The sequence below is a fragment of the Epinephelus fuscoguttatus genome, linkage group LG18, assembly GCF_011397635.1.
Source record: "Epinephelus fuscoguttatus linkage group LG18, E.fuscoguttatus.final_Chr_v1".
Classification (NCBI taxonomy): domain Eukaryota; kingdom Metazoa; phylum Chordata; class Actinopteri; order Perciformes; family Serranidae; genus Epinephelus; species Epinephelus fuscoguttatus.
In genome coordinates, this window is record NC_064769.1 from 32274475 (window position 1) to 32298631 (window position 24157).

Consider the following 24157-nt stretch of genomic DNA (forward strand, 5'->3'; position numbering starts at 1 on the left):
TTGCACCACTGCCGTGGTCCTGTCTGATGCCAACTACTGCTGCTATTATTATTGTCATACTTCTAATATTACTATACACATATGATTAGTATTGTCACATACATATACTATGGTATATTAATATTTAATACTTACATGTGCTCCAGAATTCTTTTTGATTACCATCACTTTCGTAGTTTTGCTGTCACAAAGACACACATGCATACACACAAGCTCTTTGTACATACTTCATTGTTTTACATTCATTCTCTGTGACCACTTATCCCTGGGCTGGAGCCTATCCCAGCTGACATTGGGCCAGAGGCGGGGTACACCCTGGACAGGTCACCAGGTTACATTTTGGAATCTGTTTCAACTTTTCAGTGCAGGCTGCTGCATTTTTTTTTTCTTGTATTTTTAGCATCCTCTGCAGCCCCATAGCCACAGCTAGTCGCAATACCCACATTCACATGAATGGAAGGAACATCATTTTCACCACAGTGCCAAATTGGGGGTGAATGCAGCCTTACGCAGCTGTCAATCACTGCTCTTGAACTGCAGTCAAACTACCAAATTAGGCAGCACTGACCAAATATGAATCAAGATTCTGTTACTGCATTGCCTATTTCTCACCTCAAGTATTCTCAGATATTTTTTTGTGTACTGTTTAGCTGTAAAATGAGAACGTTATCTCCGGCCAGTGAGCAAAACTTGCTCACTTGTTTTCAAGATGGCGGCCAGTTCAGGTCATTTCAACTGAATTGATTTGAATTGAATTCAACATGGCTGCCAGGTCACAAACTTTGTCATGTTACAGCTAAACAGTACATACCTTATCAACGGGGCTGTAATTCACGAGCAGTGATTGACATGATTGACTATGTTAGAAACTCCTCGGCTCTGATTGGTTGTTTTCATTCAGCTGCGTTAGATTCTTGCAAATGCCAATAGGAGCACTACAAGGAGGAGGCCGAGGACCATGATTTTTTCTACATACTTTCTGTCACATGTACTACTGTCAGGATGTAGTGACGGTCTGGTTGCTGAACTGTTGCACCAGCCTTTCTACATCAAATCAGAAATGTCGTTATGATGTCTTCTATCGGAAACTCCTGTTTAATAGGCAGAGGAGTTTCTTTTCTCTACGTTGCCGTTATAAAAATGCAATATGTTCTTTTGTTTACGCCCTTTTTTTCCACTTTGATTGCTTGGAAATTGATCCACGAGGCATGTTTGGGTGTTTCCTGTTGAGGTCAGAGTTGAATCTTCTCAAAAACAGTAGTCCCATCCATTTTACTACTTTGTAAACATAATGTGTGTGTGTGTCTTTGTGCATGCACCTTCGTGCGCGTACACACAATAACTAATTTAGCAAGCGGTTCATGTTGAGGTCCCCTGGACGACACAGCTTTCCTTTGTGTGTTGGAGCCCAGGTATTAAATTCCATTTCTGAAAGCACCTGCTGTGAAGTCACAATATTCACTCACTCACTTTTAGTGCATCATTATTTATTTTTCTATCCTTTAAAAATGCAACAGATGCCTGGCTTTTCTTTCTTATAAAAGGAACTGATATAGAAAATACATCCCCAGTCTGAGCATGCGTACCCATCACAAGGTGTGTTACATACCTGACCGCCCAGTTCGCAGCCATAGTGTTGGCCCCTGATTGGCTGGAGCCATACACCTGTACTGTTGTTTTACTGCCCTGTCTCACCATCCAGGTCCAAAGATCGCTGCACTGTTTGCTCAAGCCCTGAGCTGTTAGGCGCAGGGGGATCCCAGCTCTTCCTGCATGAACCTGAAACCTCTACAGTAGGCGCCTCTCTCACCACCACACCACCTCACCTGTCGTCCATCCTGCGTGTCTTTCACCCACCTGGAGGCCCCAGGCGAACCCCCTTCTCTGCTGGCGGCCGGATGTCCAGACGGAGCAAAGACGAGGGCCTGGATTTTAGCATATCTGAGGAGGAAGTGAAGGGGAGACTGAAAATTGTAGTTTTTTCCCTGTGTTCCTGTGTCTGTGTGCAGGACTGAAAGGACACAAGAAATCACATTTTTGTTTGAGGTATGTGGCTGATTTTTATTTGTTTTGCAGACACTGGGGAAAACGGTGAATGTGCAGCACTTGTGTGGAGGAAGATCAGAAAGGGGCTCACATTTTAAACCTGCTGAAATGTGTGAAATGAATGGCTAATCAAAGTCCAAGCCTAGTGGCTCAGTCACTTCTGATTCACAATAACACCCTCAAGTTCACAGTTGTGTGAGTGTGACTAGAACAATAACAGAGTGAGTGAAACATGTCCAGGAGCTGGGTTTAGTTTTCTAAATTGTATGCCAGTACAAATGAAGGATTTACTTATCTTAAAGATGATTTATTCTTTTCTTTTGACTCATTTTGAAAACCAACACAGGGAAATTAGTGTTTTTTCCTTGCTATATATTCAGCTGCTGATTTCTGGTTGTTTTTATTGTTATGGATTTCACTGTGGAGGTTTCATATTCCTTTTTGGGAATGATCTGCTGTTCCAAAATGCAGGAAAAACACACATATGAAACAAAAACTTAATTTTTCTCCTGTTTTCAACGTCTTGGAATTCTTGTCTGATTCTGATTCCTACCAAGTCAAATGTTCATGGTCATTATCGCCCCTTAATCTCTCTGGTTATTGATTATCTGCTATAGATTTAACTCTGGTACAAAGGGTTGAGAAGGGAGTGGCATGATGTCTTTACAGCCCTGCAGCACAGATAAACTCTCCATTACCTCAATTAAAGACGCATGCATGTCGTAGGTGTGCTTTGCACTTAAATGTCATGTTTGGTTAAAATTATATAGAAGTATGCCTTAAATTTCTTCTTTTTTTTTTAGCTTAAATGTAATTTTTTTGACAGTTTGTTGACTAAAAATTACAGCTCTTGCTTCTTTGGTGTGCAAAACATCAGGAATCACATGGTATCTGTGTGTATGCTGTATTGTTTTGGTGGGTTTTGTTTAGCTTGCAGTTGGCAGTGATGGTAAAAAGTCAAATAATGGTCCACATATTGATGATGCAAGTGAATTAAGTGGACATATTGTTGCTGCATCAAGGCCTTATCGAGCCCCAAAAATATCGACCTTTGTTTTAATCATTCCCTCTTCTGCACCTCTTCCTCATGACTGATTTTCAGCAAATGCTCTCTTTGATGTGTCAAATCTCAGCTTTTAATAAGCAATCGTTTCCCCTGCTTATAGGCCGACTAGATTTTTACACTGAACCACCATTGTACGCAACCTCCACCCTCCATAAATAACCTGGTTCCTCCTCTCTTTTGCCACAGTTTCCCCTTTCAGTCACCATCTCTGTATGCTCTGCTTCACAAACTCTTCGTCACTCTGTCATAAGTATACACATGCTCTTTCTCCAGGTGTGAAATATGGAGGACCTGAGCTAAAGATGGGGTCGGTAGCATCATTCTTTGGCGGGTTATGTGGCAAAGAGGAAAAGAAAGGTGAGATGTGACGCTTACAGAGTTTTTGAAGTTCTTACATCATGTTTGTAACATACAGGCAGTGGACTAATGGACGCTAACACTTCTCTCCCAATGCTCCTGCAACATCTTCATCCCTCTTGTTCTTAATCTTTTACTTTTTCACAGAGGAGCAGAGACACTTCCGAGCTAATGACAGGCCTTTCAACCTCTCCTACCACTATGCTGTGAGTACAGAGACAAAGACTTTCTGTGTAATCAAAAGATAAGATCAGATGGGGAGGGACACCTTTTAGAACTTTAGCCAGCCATGTGCTGTCCTTACAAAATTGAGTTTTCTTAAAGGGTAACTTTGGTATTTTTCAGCCTGGACTCTATTTTTCCATGTTTTGTGTCTAAGTGACGAATGGGAACAACATTTTTTGAAAGTGATCTGGTACTGCGCAAGACCACTGCAGCTAACAGCTGTGAGACAGGTTCAAGTGTAACCTATAGGGGCATTTGTGCTCTGTCATTTTACACCCACTAAGAGTGCTTGTTTTTGCCACTGACAGGCTCAGATTGTTATTGTAAGTGTCTGAAAACATTAAGGAAACAATCGTATGAGACAAAAACCTTTAGTTAAAGAGTAAAATCCTTTTTGTTTAACCAGAAACAGACTTGAAATCGCTAAACTTACCAGACTTCATTTGAATAAACAGTAATTTTAGGCAGCATATTTTCACATCTCACTAGAGGGCATTTAGAGCTTATTTAAACTAAACCAGAGATGGTGATTGTTGGGAAAGTGGAAAGATGATCTAATATGGTTTTCTGGGTTTTACTTTGGCTCTGTGGACTTTGCATAAGGTGTGTTTTAAGATGATAAAATTATTGTTAATTTAAATTGGATCTGGTGGAGCTGCCTTTGGCAATTTCAGGGCTGGTCCTGGTTAAATCTAACTCAGGATTTTAAAATTTCAGTCCATCAAAGGCAAAAACAAGCACTTAACAAGAATGTAATCGACCTTTCGCTAAGCCCCGCCCCTTTGTGATGGTCCGACAAGCTGTCAGAGTAAGCATGGAGCCCACACTGTAGCTAACTGCACTCCCTGAAGAAATATTATCATATTGTTGGAAAAATGAAAGAGTGATTCCAGAGAGAAGCAGACAGAGGGGTCTACAGTCTGTGTTTGAAGGATATATCCAGGATGTCAAACTGACTCAGCAGCAACAACAGGTTAAAAAGACAAAGATAGTTAGAAGCTAAAGCCGAACTATAGGCTACAGATCACAGTGTAAAAGTGAACCACCACATCACTGCTGATCGCCACACAAGACAATGAATATAAAGGGAAACTTTGCTGATATTGAACCAGCTGTGTGGCATCACAGTGTGTGCAGATGAATGGTGATTGGCTACGTTATGATTGGCCAGTCTGCACCTAGGCGCGGGACTTGGTGAAGGGCTTATTGACTGACATTGATGTCACATTGCAGCCTGTTTCACCGCTTCTGATGTTTCAAAAATTGTTTCCATGAGTCACTTAGACACAAAAATATGGAGAAAAAAATAAAAAATAGGGTCCACGTGGGAAAATACCAAACTCCTTTACGTAAAAGCCATTTCCCATCATGTGTGAGTACACATCGCTGTAGCTGTCATCTGCTTTTGTCACATTCATGTCACTTTCCTTTACTTCAGGACAACGCCATCAAGACCTCCAAGTACAACCTTTTCACCTTCCTGCCACTTAATCTCTTTGAGCAGTTCCAGAGGCTCGCCAATGCCTACTTCCTCTTCCTCATGGTCCTTCAGGTAGACACTTCTCTTTGTTTACCCTCTCTACGACTGTTAGCGGGTTCTACACGTTTCAGTTTTTTACGAATTCTCACAAATTTCTCAAGAGTATTTATGCTCACTGATCATAGAACAAATTTATTTCTTATCCACATAATAATTAGAGAAGAAATTTTACCTTTGAGAGTATTTAGCTTCCAGAACATTTGATTCCTGTGTCAATAGTGCATCATTTAATACAGATGCAAGGTATTAGTGTGTGTGTGTGTGTGTGTGTGTGTGTGTGTGTGTGTGTGTGTGTGTGTGTGTTCTGTTGACAGGTTATCCCACAAATCTCCTCTCTGTCCTGGTTCACCACAGCTGTCCCTCTGATTTTGGTGCTGTCTATAACAGCAGTCAAAGATGCCAGCGATGACATAGTAAGCTGAAATCATAATAATCGACTGGGACTAAACACAGCACTGTGTTCAATAAGTAAAGACTAATGCTGCTCAGAAAATAAGGAACTGAATTCAAAAATGTAATTTAATGAAAATGGTTTCACTGTTTTCTCTTTAATTTGTTCCGTCTGAGTAGAACAGACACAAAAGTGACAAGCAAGTGAATAACCGCATGGTGGACGTCCTCGTCGATGGAGAGTGAGTCATTGAAATCTTACATTGTAGAAATACACAGTTGTAAAACAGTGTTGAGCTTTAAAAGGACATCTTTTTGTGCAGTGTTGTGATTTCATGATGTGTTTTATTTTTCCATTTTTTTTCTGGCAGACTTAAAAGTGAAAAATGGATGAATGTTCAGGTTGGAGACATAATCAAACTGGAGAATAATCAGTTTGTCACAGTAAGTATGGAGATGCTAGAACAAAGGTTCATTTGTATTTTCAAGGGAATGTTAACTGTGTGCGCATTAGTGCATTTTATAGCATATGTTTTTATGCTTTTAGTGATAACAGCAACTCTGAGTCTAAGGCAAAGTTCCTATATGTGATAATTAAGTTTATCTCATCTTATTGTCTTCCTCACTTCCAGTTGTCCATACTGTATTTAACCTCTGGTTCTGATTTCAACTGGTTCTCTTCATATTTATCCAAGAGATCCTTCTTCCTCGACTCCCATCTCCTGTGGTGTTCCCCAAGGCTCCAAACTTGGTCCAATGCTCTTCTCCATTTATTTACTTCTGTTAGGCGGCGTTATTCAAAAACATTACATTTCAATCCACTGCTATGCGGATGACACACAGATCTACCTCCCCTTAGAGCCAAACAACATCAGCAAACTAACTGAACTCAGTAACTGTCTTCATGGCTGCAAATGTTCTCCAGCTCAATGGAAGCAAAAAACTGACGCTATTTTATTTGGACCAGAGCATTTGACCAGCATTATTTCTCCTCATCTTGGCCCATTGGCCCTCTCTGTTAAATCACATGTTAAGAATCTTGGAATCTTATTTGATTCGGAATTGGAGTTTGACACTTAAGTTTCATGCAGCAATTCTTTGTACATCTGACCTGGAGAAAGGCATGCCATGCCTTCATTTCCCCCTGCCTGGACTATTGCAATTCATTTTATTTTGGTATTACTCAGTCTTGTTTATCTTTTTTTTAACTAGCACAAAATGCAGCAGCGAGAGATATAACACTGACTCTGTTTTTAAGGTGCTATTGAAATAAAGTTGACTTGACGAGACTAATGCTTTTATTCTTAGGCAGACCTTTTGTTGCTGTCCAGCAGTGAGCCTCTCAACCTGGTCTACGTAGAAACAGCTGAATTAGATGGGTGAGTGTGCAGTGCTCTGTGTGTGTGCGTGTGTGTGTGTGTGCGTGTGTGTGTATGCGTTTGTGTGTGTAAGCATGGCTGACGGCTGATGTCCCCAACTGTCTTGGATTTCCCTTCATTCGAATCCTTCTCATGTCGTCCTGGTCTCCCCCAGTGAAACCAATCTGAAGGTGAAACAAGCCCTGACTGTAACTGGAGACATGGGGGACAGCATCGATGCACTGGCTAAATTCAATGGTGAGAAGCTGAAAACGAAAAACAACACCAACAGATTTTTAGAATTGCAGTATGGCTTCTCAAGGTGCAAGTATGCTTTCCCCACAGGTCTATACCCCTTAAAACAGGTGTTATATAGTCTATAACTCCTCATATTCCCACTCAAAACTTGTGAGCTGTTAACTTGGATGTGTTGCTGACATTAACCTCTCTCTCAGGTGAGGTGCAATGTGAACCTCCCAACAACCGTCTGGACAAATTCAAAGGAACCCTGAGTCTGGACGGACAAACCTACTCTCTGGACAACGACAAGGTGCTGCTCAGAGGATGTACTCTGAGGAACACTGAGTGGTGCTTCGGTCTGGTCATCTTCGGAGGTTAGTAGTTGTTGCATGGGGACTTCTAAGTGTCAGCAGGGGGCGCTTATGCTTCACACTTAGGACCGTTCCAGTGGGAAAAATCATCCATTATACTCTACTGAACAGTGGCTCAAAGCTGCTGTCTTTGGCTGTTGAAGCGTTACCACCACTTTGGGAAAGGACAAACCTGCATTCAATTTGCATATTAAATGCTAACGTTGGACTTTGAGCTTTCGACTGATAAGAAATTATTGTTATTAATAATTATATGAAATCCACCAGCCTATTTAACTGATGGCAAAAAAGAAGCTAAACAAAACCTAAGAAATGGAAACTATATTTTGAGAGATTGCCCCCCTTAAGAAGCCGGAAAAAAAGTTCACACACCCCCTATCCTCAAATTTAATTTAATTTAATTTCATTAATCAATATTAACATAACTGGGGAAGCAATGTAACCATAGTTACTGTACACATTATATTTTTGGGTTATTTTAGTTACTTGAGACACCAATACTGATTAATGTGTTACACTATACTGTTGAAAAATGAATATATTTGCAGGAATAATTTGTAAGACAGAATTAATTTGTATTATTACATAGAGTCATTTTTCCTTTATCATCAGCGGTATTTCAACTATTTTTTTTTTAATTTATATTTTTTCACATGTACCTTTAAGTTGCTATTTTATGTCCCCTTAGCCTTAAGTGAGACTGAGAGTAACTATAGTTCCTACCTGACATTGTTTACAGGGGATAGGTGTTAGTGTCGCAGTTAGAGTGAAGCGGTGTAAAGAAAGTGTACTCACAAAAGTAAAGTGCAAATACAATCTTCTAGAATAGACTAAACATTATGTATTAATGAGAAATAAAATGTATCTGAGGCAGGTTTTCCCTTCAGAACAGTGTCTGCATGTGCTGTAAACATGCCTCTATCTGCATGCATGTCAGTGTGTATCAACGGGAGGTTGAATCTTTCCAGGTCCTGACACCAAGCTGATGCAGAACAGCGGGAAGACGACATTCAAACGGACGAGCATCGATCACCTGATGAACGTCCTGGTGTTGTGTGTGAGTTTCATGTACACGCTCACTGTCACAGGAATACACATGAGCTGACATGTAGCCATGTATCTGTCTTGAAGTATCTTTAACACACATTGAAATGAATCCTCAAACTAATCAGGAGCACTGAGTAAAATGTGGAAAGCTTCTTGGCAAAAATGGAGGAAATGCAGTCGGGGTTTTCATCAGTATTCTAGTAGAACTACTAGGAGGTAACTGAGCAGTGCTGTGTCTCTTTGCACTTGTTCTTAATACAGTACAAGTCATTTAAAGTCACTGATTACTAAATGCTCTTTGACTACCTTCATAAAAGCATCTGTCTGTCAGATCTTTGGTTTCCTGGCGTCCATGTGCACCGTTCTGGCCATCGGCAACGCGATCTGGGAGGTCAGGGAAGGCTCAGTGTTCACAGTCTTCCTCCCTCGTGATCCGGGGGTCGGCGCCGCTCTCTCATCCTTCCTCTCCTTCTGGTCCTACGTCATCATCCTCAACACGGTGGTGCCCATTTCTCTCTACGTCAGGTATGTTTCAGCACAGACAGTGAAATCAGAAAGCAGCGAAAGATGTTGTGACAAGTTCAGAAGCAGAATTGTTCTTTTTTGTGTGTCGCTGTCAGTGTGGAGATCATCCGTCTGGGCAACAGCTTCTTCATAGACTGGGACAGAAAGATGTATTACCCCAAGAACGACACCCCTGCCCAGGCGAGGACCACCACACTCAACGAGGAGCTGGGCCAGATCAAATACATCTTCAGCGACAAGACCGGCACCCTGACGCAGAACATCATGACTTTCAACAGGTGCTCCATCAATGGCAAAGCCTACGGTGAGCATCTCTGCTTGTTTACAAGCTCCAGAGCTGAACAGACACACCAGCATGGGCTGAATGATTAATTTTGTGTGTGTTTCTCTGTCATTCAGGGGAGGTGTTTGACTTTTCTGGTCAAAGGATGGAAATAACAGAGGTGAGAGGAGATTACTGAAGCATGATTGTGAGTCTTGTGTAAAGTTTGTGTGTGACTCCAACTCTTCCGTTCCTCTTGTCTGTTTCTTCATCCCTGCAGAAGACAGCGAAGGTGGACTTCTCCGATAACAAGCTGGCTGATCCAAACTTCATCTTTCATGACCACAGTTTGTTGGAGACTGTGAATGAGGGGAACCCGAAGGTGCAGGCCTTCTTCCGCCTGCTGGCTCTGTGCCACACCGTCATGCCTGAGGAGAAGGAGGAGGGTGAGCGTCCTGTAATGTCGTGGTTCACAACCTTTTTCCTCAAGGGACCACTTTTGTACTATTGAGTCAACTGACGAGCCCCGAATATGTGACATGTGTATGGATGCTTTATATTATATTGAGCACTGAACCGTAACAGTACAGCACAGCTGATGAACTGTACAGTTAACCCAATTAGTGAACACGATAACTGAAGGAAGCCTGCGCAAAAAAAGAGCGATTTTGATGAATTTTGAGCAGATTATTTCCTCTGAATATTCAGAGATGAATTTTCCGGGGTGTCGGTGGCTTAGTGGTAGAGCAGGCGCCCCATGTACAAGGCTGTTGCCACAGCGGCCCGGGTTCGAGTCCAGCCTGTGGCCCTTTGCTGCATGTCATCCCCTCTCTCTCTCCCCCTTTCACACTTAACTGTTCTGTCCATTAAAGTCAAAAAATGCCCCAAAAAAATAGATGAATTTTCCTGGTATTCTTTCTGTATTTTTTAAATTTTTTAACACATACATAACTAAAATTTAATATTTTCTTCTTCTCCCTGACGCTTGGTCGTTGTTCTGTTAGCTCTTTAGTTGTTAAAAGGGACTGTTCTCTACTTATCAGGGGTGGCTGGGGTGTGACTTTGTTTGTTATTATTTATTAATTTATTTTGACCCTCCCTGAAGCTACAGATATTTTTCCTTGAGCCTCCCTGAGTGACTGGGAGAAAATGCATGACCCTCCCTCCACTATAAATTTGTTTTACTTTTTAAAACTTACCGTTTGGTGTTTGGAAGTGAAAAGTTAAAAAGCTAAAGCCACAATCCCGGAGTTTTTTTATTCTTATTTATGCTAGTTAGTTATGCAATTGGTTTATTTTTAGCCACATTTTAAATCAAATGTAGAATAAAGTCGTTTTGATGAAATATCACTATTTTAAGCTCAGATTGGTTTTGTTTTTTTTTTGTTTTTTTCATGATGTGTCCAAGGAGTGTCGGAAGTTTGAAAATCCACCAATAGTTTTTGATTTTACAGTTTCTTGCTGTGATAAATAGTGTCATTTTGGTGATGTAAAAACAAAACATGTCTTAGAAACACAAATTTGGAGGGCATGTTTTTTTTAAATTGGCAATTTAATAAATTCAGAATACAGGCATTTAAATTTTTATGTCCCTCCTTTTAGCCAAAATAAAAAAAACACCATTACCTACCCCTTTTTGACCTGCCCCCCCCCCCCCCCCCCATAAATAACAGTCCCTGTGTTTTTTATTTAATTTTGTTTTATTTTATTTTACTATAATTTATTCAATCATCATTCCCTTCCCCCTTTTAACCCCCCCCCATAAATAACAGTCCCTAACTGTGTATTTTATTTTTTCATTTTATTTTATTTTACTTATGTATTTATTTTGTTTTATTTTACTTTACTTTACTGTAATTTATTCAATCACCATTCCCTTCCCCCTTTTTGACCCCCACCCCATAAATAACAGTCCCTAACTGTGTGTTTTATTTTATTTTATTTATGTATTTATTTTATTTTATGTTATTTTGTTTTATTTTACTTTACTATAATTTATTCAATCATCATTCCCTTCCCCCTTTTTGACCCCCCCCCCATGAATAACAGTCCCTAACAGTGTTTTATTTTATTTTATTTTATTTTACTTTAATTTACTATAATTTATTCAATCATCACTCCCTTCCCAATTTTTGACCCCCCTCCCCATAAATAACAGTCCCTAATTGTGTATTTTATTTTTTCACGTCATTTTATTTTATTTATGTATTTATTTATTTTATTTCATTTTACTTTACTTTACTTTATTCAATCACCATTCCCTCAGTTCTCCACCATGCCTTATTCTGTGAGATTTCGTAAGAAGTTTATATCTCAAATGATAATTTAAACTTTAAAAATAACAATTTAATTTTTTTTTCTTCAGAGAAATTGATGACATGCTGAGATTTGGCCTGATGTATGTATTTTTAAATAGATTTTTTAAACCCTTTAAATCCAAGAAGGCCTCACAACCTCTCATGCAGTAGTTCTGTAATGTATCGCTTTATTATTACATGGGAAATAGCTCTAAAGGTTTAAAACAGAGGATCTACATTGCTTATTTTGTCCTGAATAATACAGATCCCTCTTCCTTTTTACTCTAATATCTTTTTCCTCTTCATATTCACCATTCAGCAGCTCCAGGATGAGATGATTGAAAATGTATTCAAACCACTGTAAGATCTGAAAACACTTGACTTTAGTGCCCTCCAGTGGTGACAGACAATAATGCACCCAATTTTCACATGTTAACCTTTTTTTCTTTTCCTCTCTTGTCATCTTCATCTCCTGACAGGCAAGCTGTACTATCAGGCTCAGTCTCCTGATGAGGGCGCTCTGGTGACAGCAGCAAGAAACTTTGGGTTTGTGTTCCGCGCACGCACACCAGAGACCATCACGGCAGTGGAGATGGGCCGAATGATCACCTATGAACTCCTGGCTGTTCTTGACTTCAATAATGTGCGCAAGAGAATGTCAGTCATAGGTGAGAGAGAGTAGAGGCATAATATTTGGGGTGTCTGTGTTTTACAGGTTGTGAGAATATAAACCATATTCTTGGGTTGCGACAGATTTTTTAAATTGGAGGTTATATTTGAGAACTTTCCCATAGAAATTAAATCCAACTGCCTGATTTTGAACTTTCGGTACCATTTCATCACATATGATATGAAGCAGCCTACTTTATTCATGGTTCTGATGATGTTGCTCGTAATTAACACCCACCTCTTCAGCATGAACGTGCTCATGGCTGGATAGGAAAATCCAGAGTTGACTGAACTAGTTGATAACCAGCTTTGTAGTATCCATTATCCAGACAGTCAATGTTAGGGTTAGTCAAGCCAGATAATGGAAAAAAATCCTGGGTAGGTTGAACTGGCTTCAAGCTGCCCAGTACCTTCAAAATAAAAGCATTAACAAGTGAACTAAAATAATGATACCAATCTTGTAATCAAGAAAACCCAGAGTTAACCCTGAAGTTACCTTGCTAATTTTGAATCCTGCTTCGTAACACAGGCTTAAAAACAATGAATAGCGCCAACAGATGTCTTCAATGACCCTCACGAACTCAAATTTCTGTGTCCAGTATGTTCATTTAAATTCATGTCATCATGCCAGTCTTTCATGAAAGTTTGCTAAGCGACTTCCACCCTGATTTCCAGTGCGCAGCCCCGAAGGCAAGCTGACTCTATACTGCAAAGGAGCAGACACCATCATCTTTGAAAGGCTGCACCCGTCCTGTAGCAAACTGGTGGAAGTTACCACCAATCACCTCAACGTGAGTGATGCAGTTGGATGTTTTTGATGTGTGTGCCGATATAAACAAATGTATATTCCGAAATTCTCAGGACCTTTGTTTTAAACTGCTCTGAACTGATGCACTAAAATAGGAGTATGCAGGTGACGGCCTTCGTACTCTGGCGCTGGCCTACAAGGACCTTGATCAGAGCTACATGGATGACTGGCAACGGCGGCACCACGAGGCCAGCACTGCCATGGAGGACAGAGAGGAGAGACTTGATCAACTTTATGAGGAGATAGAGAAGGACCTGCTGGTTAGTCCATCTGCTGAACACTTGGCTAGATAGTTTGACTCAACGATTGGCTGGTTAAGTTCTCGTTAACTGAAGTGCCGATAAAACCAGCATTGCTTTATCAGCATGTTTTTTTTCTGTGATTTTAAGTCTACTAGCGAAAGAATCTGAGCATGGCTTTTAAAAATGTTGCTTTCAAAGTACAGTATTGGAAAATCACATTACCAAGCTGTGTTCTGTGGTGTGTAGCTGCTGGGAGCGACAGCTGTGGAGGACAAACTGCAGGACGGCGTACCACAGACCATCGAGCAACTGGCTAAAGCTGACATCAAAATCTGGGTGTTGACCGGAGACAAACAGGGTCAGTGTCAGATATCCTGGTTCATATCATACGTTTTAAGATGGGTGAGGTAACACAGTGATATAAGATATATATTCTTATGCTCTCTCGCTGTTAATCTCAGTGTGTCAGGAACTCAGAGAGTGAACATTCGGCACATTTGATATATGAAATGCATCACAGTAACTGTAAATATCGATGTTTTGAAACAGAGACAGCGGAGAATATCGGCTATTCCTGCAACATGCTGAGAGAGGAGATGAAGAAGATTTTCATCGTGGCGGCCAATACAGCAGAGGGAGTCAAAGAGGAGCTACAGTAAGTCAGATAGAAAGAAACAACTGCAGCACATGAAGTATCTGCTGATCACAAGCTCTTTCAGCGTACTGAATGAAAGTTGTATCATTTAACGGGTAATTTTTCCAACATCAACCTACTTATAAAACCAGGACAAAACAAGTATCTAGTTACTTATGCAAGTAGGTAACACTTAAGTTCTAAATTTCACTAGAACTTTAGTTTGAATCAGGTAGGATTCCCAATCTTCCGTTTTTTTACATTTTTTGTTTGTCTCAGACAGAAACTGCGGGTTTATGACAAGTCGTGCAATTACAGCTCCTATACAGTGTAAAGTGAACTGGGTGTGTGTGACTTCTCTATGCAGAGCCTACGCTATAGCCTACACATGTGGCCGACACCAATGTGAGCATTCATACTTGTGTGGTGGTGTGTCTGTGTCACTCTGCAGTTATACCTCCAAAATAATAGTCGGCGGCAAGGTGTCTGTGAAGTGCTGTAAAGTTTAGTTGATTCAAAACACACATTAAACACACATTAAACATGGCTTAATAGAGACAATGTCAAACACAAGTACACAAATCAGCTTCACTATAACTCGCAGCATTCACAGACAAACACTTGTCTTTATCTGGACACATTTTCCCCACAAATACAACATGCTAATGTTTTTAGCACAAGCCTATGGCATTTTACATTGTATAAATTAACCTAGCAGCTAGCAGACTTTTCCTCTACTCCTATGAAGCCAGGGACAACAGCAACATTTAACAAAGGTAACGCTACAAAATTCGGCTCCATTACAAGTCACAAGGTTCACTGTCAAACAACTGTCTTATACTAAACACCTTTTCCAAACAAATACAACATGCTAACGTTATTAGCACAAGCCTACGGCATTTTACATTGTTTAAATTAGCCTAGTGAGATTTCCTCTGCTCATATGAAGCCAGGATAAATCACACACAAGACTTAAAATGTTATTTTTTTTGGAGGCTTTATTGTCTTCACAATTTATTGTTTCTTATCCGTAAAATTAAAGTAAATAAAAGCTTCCAAGAAAAGACAAAGAAAGGAGGGCTGTGGCGTTCAAAAAGGTAAAAAGTGTTAAAAACCGCAGGTGCTTTTGGTCCTTGGCGAGGAAGCATAATGAGGAAAAAGAAGAAAAGGAAAAATAATGTGTTTAGGATAGAAGCAAATGAACTTGAACTCATCTTTTTAGCTGCCAAAAGACTTGTCATCAACACTTAAAACATGATGTCAGTGGAGCTTAAGTATTAACATGCCAATGAATTTAATGATAAACATTAATCAGCCACTCCTCTCCTTCACGGGTGTTTAGCAGTAAATATATTGCCTCCTGAGTGGCCTTCTAAAATGCCTCCTCCTTTAGTAGGAATGTTAGTGATGAAAAAATCTTGCAAATGAGATGAGCAGGCAGGTCAAAACCTCAACTCCTGCTCCAGACTGTCATCAACCTGTTCCTCTTAGAAATGCTTAATCAGTGGAAAAATGATCAGCCTCCAGCACTTCTGTAGCTGAAATATTGTTCAGTGGAAACAAAGTTTCTATGCCTCCTCGGCCTTCATTAGATATAGGTCAGCCTCATCTGCGGCAAATAGATCCTATATGCCCTGACGAAGGCCGACTGAGGCCGAAACATGTAGGTAACTTTTATCTGTTCTCCATGAACTAGCCTCTTTGACAAAGCTTTTTAATTGCCAGAGTGCCTTGGATCGCCTTTTCTTCTTTTTCCTAAATAAAAGCTTTGTTTCCACTGAGGGAAATGGTTTCAGCTTACAGAAATAGACAGGAGGTCTGCATCGCCGCAACGTGATTATATTTCTGGAGAGGTGTGCATCAGGTTGACAGCCTGACAGGCCTGCTTTGCCTAGTTACACCTTGCCTAGTCATCTCAGGTTTGTCAGTTTACACAGATTAAGATTTTCATCACTAACATTCCTACTAAAGGAGGAGGCATTTTAGAAGGCCACTCAGGAGGCAATATATTTACTGCTAAACACCCGTGAAGGAGAGGAGTGGCTGATTAATGTTTATCATTAAATTCACTGGCATGTTAATACTTAAGCCCCACTGACATCATGTTTTAAGTGTTGATGACAAGTCTTTTGGCAGCTAAAAAGATGAGTTCAAGTTCATTTGCTTCTATCCTAAACACATTATTTTCTAAAGAAATACAATTCATAAAAAAAAAATTGCTGAGCTTTTCATGAACTCACGCAGCCATGTCCATGTCCTCCTGTTTCCAGGAATGCAAGAAGGGAAATGTGTCCAGAAGCTGCAGAGGAGCCATCTGTGGTCAAAGCTCGTGCAGGCCTGTTTTGGCTTCAGAAGACAGAGACTGTGCAGGATGAAAAGGTGGACGGAGAATATGCCCTAGTTATTAACGGACACAGTCTGGTAAGACGGCTTTTCGGGGTACATGTCTATTTTTACTAGCTGCTGATTCGACAAGAAATTTAGTGTCTTTTTGTCTCTATAAATATCATTGATCCAGAAAAAGTCCTGCTGGGTGTCCTATTTTTTATTTCCTATTTTTATTTTTTATAAAGTTGCTTGGCTGGGCCCAAAAGGTGACTTACATTTGCTGGAAAGTCACCTCATTGTAGAATTAAAACACACACACTGGCAATTTTAGTCTCAGAATATAAATTAAACTACTTTTAGGTCGATCAAGGATTAATTATTTCTTCACTAGCTTCATTAACTGTATTCCTAACAGTATGCAGAGGACTTATTTTTAGTGTTTGGCTGAGTGGGATTGAGTGGTTGTGTTGGGGGTACTTGACCCATGACCTCATTACAGTCCTCTAATCCCGTTTTCCCTTTGGTCCTCAGGCCTTTGCACTTGAGAAGAACTTGCAGCTGGAGCTGCTTAGGACAGCATGTATGTGTCAGACAGTGATTTGCTGCAGGGTCACCCCTCTGCAGAAGGCCCAGGTGGTTCAGCTGGTGAAGAAATACAAGCAGGCTGTCACTCTGGCCATTGGGGATGGGGCCAACGATGTCAGCATGATCAAGGGTGAGCTCATTCATCTCAGACGCTATTACAACGACAGCAGTAGAACCAAACAGCTAGAAAATGCTCACTGTTACTCATTATGTGTCTGTCTGTCTTTCAGCTGCTCATATCGGTGTAGGTATCAGCGGTCAGGAGGGCATGCAGGCTGTTCTCTCCAGCGACTACTCCTTCGCTCAGTTCCGTTACCTTCAGCGCCTCCTGCTGGTGCACGGTCGCTGGTCCTACCTACGCATGTGCAAGTTCCTGCGATATTTCTTTTACAAGAACTTCACCTTCACCTTCGTGCATTTCTGGTACGCCTTCTTCTGCGGCTTCTCTGCACAGGTGAGGGACATGTTCATAATTGATGGGCTACAGGCACAGTGAGTCATCTTGTAAGGGTCAGTCTAAGAATAGCGCAAACTGACTTTTTGAGTCTGTGTTTCGATTCAGTTTTAATGTTATGCTATGATGTTGAATGATGTCGTCCCTCAGAAGTGATGTCATGACAAGCTACACAAAAAGTATCTGCTGTATGTATTAGAGATTACAGAATATGTGTTGCAATGTTCAGGGGATGCTCAATATAACATGAAGATCATACAATATAATACATGCTGCTCCACAAGACCACAAATCACAGTCTCATTAATTACCATCAAGTTAAAACAACACCTCCCACAGTTCCAACATGAACTAAATATTGCAGCCTTCATAAAAGTATTTATCACTGGCTTGTTTAAGTGCACTGCAACAACCCCTCAGATGTCCTCTATATGCTTAAATCAAATTCAAGAAACCCGTATGCACTTTTGTCCATTCACAAAACAAAAATTTAAAGGGACGGTTCACTCCCAAAATCGGAAATATACGTATTTTTCCTCTTACCTGTAGCGGTGTTTATCAATCTAGATTGTTTTCGTGTGAGTTGCAGTTGTCACCCACATAGATGTCTGCCTTCTCTAAAATATAATGGAACTAGGTGGCACTTGGCTTGAACTACATTGAACTACACCCTGCAACCGTATCACCTGGCAAAGCGTGCATCTACTCATAGACAAGAGGCTCATGCTCAAGTCACCATGAGATCTAAACATTTGGTGTCCTCCTTGGCTGAGATGTAACATCAGCTAGCTCAGTGGTGCTCGATGAGCTAACAGTGGATGCACGCTTCCTTCTGCACCGTGATATGTTTTCCTTGAAACTGCTCACAACAAGGTCTGTGGATTATCTTGAGTAACCAGGTCATGATTTCTACAAAGAGATATTTCTGTTGAGTTTATCAAATGTATTTTTTTACGCTTTGAGCTCCACAAACAGAGTGCCATCTAGTTTCATTATACTGGAGAAAAGGCAGACATCTCTACGGCTGTTAACTCCAACACTTAGTAACTTACGCCAAAGCAATCTTGATTGACAAGTAACACTACAGGTAAGAAGAAAAAATGTGTTTTTAATTTTGGGGTCAACTGTTCCTTTAAAAGCAAAATACAAATTGTTTCCGAAATTGCAAAAACTTTTTTGACGAACATATGATTGTAGGCATGTCCTCCTGAGACCTCAGCTTCTCTTTGGTACTCATTTTTACCATCTCTGAGCTGTTTGGGATCAGTACAACATGATACATATAAAAACTAAACACTGTCTTTCAACAGGAAGTAGCTTTAGATATCCTCATATGAGGACATTGGGTTTATTTTCAATAGTTACAGTGGTAATAAAGAATAAAACAGTGTATTTCAATGTCTGAACGTTGTTGTGCAAAAACAAAATTACAAGTAATGAAACAAATCTAAAAGTCAGTGATCTGTTCGCTTAGAAATTCTGCATCAGTTTTCCACATTTAATACTCCAAGCAAGGAATGTCCTTGTGTCTGTAGAGACAAAAGTCCCAACATCCTCAAACAAGACAAAAATAGAGTGTGCCAGTAAACCCGGAACTCCGTTAGCGCTTTTAGCACTTCCGGTTCTCTCGTCTAAAAGTCAATACGTTTTTGAATGGGATTTTGGTAAAATGCCTCAAATAAAGTCTGTGGTTAACAAAAGCTTAAGTGGGTTTCAGGTTTTGTTCTACGACATAAAACACGTCGGTAAATACCCTACTTGTGAATTTTGAAGCTTTTATGTGTCGCAAAAAAGGCGGTTGCTAACAAGTTGCTCAATACAACTACAAACCCTGTCCAGGACATTAAACATCATCACCCCCGAACAGGCGAGAGTGCTGGCAGTCCGCCATCACAGTTTCTTATTTAGCTTAAACAGTCCGATTTCCCCATTACACAATGTTTTTAAAATAAAGCGGCCGAAATCAATTGAAAGCTTAGTGGCGGTGACGTCAAGAGTCATGCGACCGTGGAGTAGTCATGTAGTCCGTTAAAGCCTAACGTTAGCTTTTTACTTCTGGCGATCGCATTTAAGCTTCAAATGCGGTATGAGAGGTGTTCATATGTGATTATCTCGCTGAACAAAACCTGTAAGTACCATAAACTTGTGTTAGCCACAGAGCTTATTTTCTGACATTATCCAAAATGCAATGCAAAAATCACATTCACCTTCTCTTCCGGGAACTAGCACGATGCTAAACTTCCAGGTTTTGACATCAGCCCTGGCACACTCTATAAAGACCCAATGTCCTCAGAGGAGTACTTCCTAATTAACGGCGTCCTCTCTTTTTACTGTTGCTAAAATTGGTCAAATGTGTTGCCATATCAGACCAGTTACAACCATAAAATGTGATCAGGTTTTGGAAGTTGTCGACTTTTGTGTTGGAATCGGCTGCAGACTGACTTGGCAGAGATGGCTGCCATCTTGTTTTTACATGGTTTAGTGTATTGTGCTCTTACTACCACTAGATGGCACAAAAAGTGTCCACGGACGAGGACAACAGGTCTGAGTTAAGCAGAATGAAGTATAAGGTGCAGCAAACCCAGAATGTGATGTCATCATATGAGGACATAAGGTCTCAGGAGGATAGACATAAGTGCGTACCAGTTTCTCAATGCTGTATTTACATGTTTAATGTTTCCTCTATTGTTCTTGTTCATAGACTGTGTACGACGAGTGGTTCATCACCTTGTACAACCTGGTTTACACAGCTTTGCCCGTGCTCGGCCTCAGCCTCTTTGACCAGGTATGCACTAAGAAAATTGTTGTAAATACCTCCAAAACTCAAATCTGACACCCACATCTGTATCCTTTACGCTTTCTCATGTCTCTTTCTAATCCTCTGTTTCCGTAGGATGTAAATGACCGCTGGAGTTTCCAGTACCCTCAGCTCTACTCTCCAGGCCAGCTCAACCTGTATTTCAGTAAGAAAGCCTTTGTGCGCTGTATGCTACACAGCTGCTACAGCTCCCTCATCCTCTTCTTCATCCCGTGGGCCGCCATGCAGGACACGGTCCGAGATGACGGCAAAGACATCGCAGACTATCAGTCCTTTGCTTTGTTGGCACAGACCTGTCTGCTGGTTGTGATGAACGTACAGGTGAGGAGAACAGTTCCAGTCCCAAGAAGCATCACAGCACACTGCAGGTTCTTATACACATGAATTAATGTGCACCAGAATAAAATATAAATACATTTTTCAGCTGTGTCTGGACACACACTACTGGACCGCAGTGAACCAGTTTTTTGTGTGGGGCAGCCTGGCCGCTTACTTTGCCGTCACAATGACCATGTACAGCAACGGCATGTTTCTCATCTTCACCTCCTCTTTCCCCTTCATCGGTGAGTAGATTTAACTCATTTATGGAGGCAGAGAGATTGTTAATGCCCATGTCTTCAAATTTTAGTATACAATACTCTAGAGCTGTATAATAATAAACACTTTTACTTTGTGATACTGATCTGTTACTTTTGGAACTCCAGGCACCGCAAGGAACTCTCTGAACCAGCCTAACGTGTGGCTCACCATATTCCTGACTTCCCTCCTCTGTATTCTGCCCGTGGTGGCTTTCCGCTTCATTCTCATTCAGCTCTGGCCCACCATCAACGACAAGGTGAGATAACACATGAGACGACTATCAAACCATCTTGTCTTTTATGCATCCTTTTTTATCACCTTGATGAATAAAGTTATCATTCTCTGACTGACATGATATCTTATGGCAATGCAGCATTTGAACTCGGCCCTCCCAGGTTACAGTTTGGATTGTGATGTGAAAACCTCAGCAACCAAGATCATTTCCCTGACGTTAGCATGTAGCTACATGTAACAGTATATTTGCAGGCAGGGAATGACTATGTGTAGTGGCACTTTCTTCCGTTTAACATCACTAATAAAAACGCTACTGGACAGGTTCCAGCAGGAATATGATCCAAAATCGGGCTGAAATTAACAACATCAGCAACCACAATCACATTCCCCTGATGTTAGCTTGTAGCCATATGTTTCGGTGTTTGCAGCCAGGAAATGCCTGTGTATAGCGGCACTTTCTCCTGTTAAACATCACCAATACATATTTCTAAACACGACAGGACATGTTCCAGAAGGAATGTGATCCAAAATCTGGGGGAAATTTAAGATATCAGCAACCAAGATTATACGTTTCCCTGACGTTAGCATGTAGCTACATGTAGCAGTGTGTTTGGAGCCAGGGAATGACTGTGTATAGCAGCACTTTCTCCTTTTAAACATCACCAATACATATGTATTAACACAACAGGACAGGTCCCAGCAGGAATATGATCTGAAATCTAGGGGAAACACATTGGAAACCAGGTTCATGTTTCACTGACGTTAGCTTATGGCTACATGTAGCAGTGTATTTGCAGCCAGGGAATGACTGTGTACAGGGGCACTTTCTCACCTCAAATATTAGTAATAACAGCATAACTGGATTGTAACATGATCTGAAATTGGGCTAACTTAACAACATTGGCAATCAAGCTCATGTTTTCCTGACGTTAGCTTGTAGCTACATGTAGCAGTGTATTTGCAGCCAGGGAACGCATGTTTAACAGGAGAAAGTGCCGCTATACACAGGCGGCACAACTGGACATGTTCCAGCAGGAATATGATCTGAAATTGGGCTGAGATTAACAACATCGGCAACCAGGCTCACGTTTCCCTGACATTAGCTTGTAGCTACATGCAGCAGTGTAGGCTACATGTAAATGCTCCATCCTGAGCTGACATCATTTTGTCGCCAAACTAGATGCAATATTTGGAAACAGAGTATTCAGAACAGTCTGAACCCTGAGGTTTTATCCACAGGGATTATATTTACATACGTTCCACAGTATTTGAAACTTTGGCCACATTTAAAATAAACATCTGATATGGCTGTAACATTTTATGAGCTCTCAATGTTACATGAAATAGTACACAAACAGGGAGTTCTGGTGTGTAGAATGCTATCATATAAAAATATTAGTAAAAACATCATGGAGGTAGGTGGACCCTGACAAAACATGTGAATTAATAGCAATAAACCTTTCTGTATAAGCAAATGTACCCATATTAAGAAGTCTTCATTTAAGGCTTGTGCTTCTCTCCCCCTTCTAGGTGAGACATAAGTTGCGGAAGGAGGCACTGCCAGCTCCTGCACCTCGCCGCACACTTCCAAGGCGTATCAGCCATCGCTCTGGCTATGCCTTCTCCCACTCTCAAGGCTACGGCGATCTGGTGACGTCTCGGAAGTTCCTGTTGAGACGACCTCTGAGGAGCCGCTCAGGCCTGTTTACACAAACAGACTCTCCTCTGGCTCACAATCAGCCACAACACTACCGCACCATCGCAGAAGAACAGGAGGAGTCACAGAGCCCTCAGACAGGAGGTGTAAACCCAGCAGAGAGCGTGAGATCAGCATAAGTTTTTATTCTGGAGCACAAGCTCACCACCTGGATTGTTTCCAGGTCGAACCTTTACACTTAAAACTGAGTCTGACTTTGACTCAAGGTTTTTTTCTAATGGATGAATGTTGATATCACTGTGAAAAACGTGGCAGCATTTATAACCTGAAAGGACCACAGTGGTGCTTCTGCATGTTTTAGCAATTCCAAATTTTTCCAATTTTTTAGATGGATTATCTTCCTTCCAGTAAGATATTGGTTTCAATTAATTTCATTACAATACAATCAACTTGTGGAAAACTGCATTAGCAGGGCAGTCAGTCATTTAAGTGCCTTAAGTTTTGTCAGTTTCGTGTGATAAAATGTTTCCAGCAGGGACATTATTCGAAAACCTGCATTCAAGAACATGTGATTTGAGAGCAAGATGCTAAAAAAGCACTTTGAGATTGCAAAACAGAGAGATTAAATTCAAATTATTTCACAACGTGTTTGATTTTCCTACAACATAGCTCAGAGATTTAATGCTTTTCCATTCATTTCAATTCCACTTTGCATAAGCAAAACACAGCCTTGTTCCTCCGAGATGCAATCTATGAAAAGTTCTGCAAGATAAATTTTTGACTTTGAACATCCGCACAGGGACAGCTTGTTTTTTAAACAATCCGTACGCACAGCTGCCAGAAGAGACAAAATGTACATTCAAGCATGATTTATTATGGCTGTGGATGACCAAAAAGCATACGGTATCCAGTTTGTACCTCATGAGCTAAAACATGCAAAACCAGAAACTGCGATGAGATTAACTTTGTGTCACCAAATGTTTATTACTGATCTGTAGAAATTGTTATAAAGTTAAAACAAATGTAAAGCTTGCCACCAGCTGATCTGGAGAAACTGGACGACCACACTGCCTGCAACATGACGTTGCATTTTGTACCGTTTAGATTTTTTTTGTGTGAATTGTTAATACTCAGGGTGTCATACTGAGAAGGGATGAACCAATGGTTTCAGTCGAAATCTACGATGAACCTATTTTCACTCTGTTGTTTACATAATTATATAAATGAAGATTTTTTAAAACATTGTTTTATTATTGTGTAATTAGTCTGTTTGTCCATTTAATATTTCTTGCCTTGTTAAAGATGGATTATATGGAGCCCATAAGGGGACTTTGAAGGGGAAAAAAGATGGGTGGGGTTTTGCATTCTCCCGAGAAATGTGTTCGCTCTGTCGGCGGCTGCATACCACAATAATATGTCTCAGGA

General features: G+C 40.7%; 1 protein-coding gene across 2 annotated transcripts; it reads left to right on the forward strand.

Annotated features, from left to right (window-relative positions):
• The first annotated feature begins 1714 nt into the window (after positions 1-1714).
• Positions 1715-23972, forward strand: LOC125906180 (phospholipid-transporting ATPase ID-like). 2 transcript variants are annotated; one of them, XM_049604635.1, is made up of 28 exons: positions 1715-2046; positions 3386-3469; positions 3617-3675; positions 5133-5246; positions 5549-5647; positions 5805-5866; positions 5996-6068; positions 6933-7003; positions 7158-7240; positions 7438-7596; positions 8562-8650; positions 8972-9165; positions 9261-9469; positions 9565-9608; positions 9708-9873; positions 12204-12392; positions 13069-13184; positions 13297-13461; positions 13690-13801; positions 13993-14098; positions 16348-16498; positions 16937-17120; positions 17221-17444; positions 20146-20229; positions 20338-20583; positions 20687-20825; positions 20967-21097; positions 22606-23972. In XM_049604635.1, exons 2-28 carry the CDS (start codon positions 3415-3417, stop codon positions 22909-22911), a joined length of 3630 nt encoding a protein of 1209 aa, XP_049460592.1. In that variant the 5' UTR covers positions 1715-2046; positions 3386-3414; the 3' UTR covers positions 22912-23972. The 2 variants fall into 2 exon arrangements, with proteins under 2 accessions (XP_049460592.1, XP_049460593.1); XM_049604636.1 differs by lacking the exons at positions 1715-2046; positions 3386-3469; positions 3617-3675 and having other exon boundaries at positions 5589-5647.
• Positions 23973-24157: the final 185 nt, after the last annotated feature.

Excerpts from the sequence above, each read along its gene's own strand:
- LOC125906180 (XM_049604635.1), top strand. The coding sequence starts at position 3,415 with ATGGGGTCGGTAGCATCATTCTTTGGCGGGTTATGTGGCAAAGAGGAA. Across the intron at positions 6,069-6,932 it reads AGAATAATCAGTTTGTCACA|GCAGACCTTTTGTTGCTGTC; the intron begins GTAAGTATGGAG and ends TTTTATTCTTAG. Across the intron at positions 12,393-13,068 it reads CAAGAGAATGTCAGTCATAG|TGCGCAGCCCCGAAGGCAAG; the intron begins GTGAGAGAGAGT and ends CCTGATTTCCAG.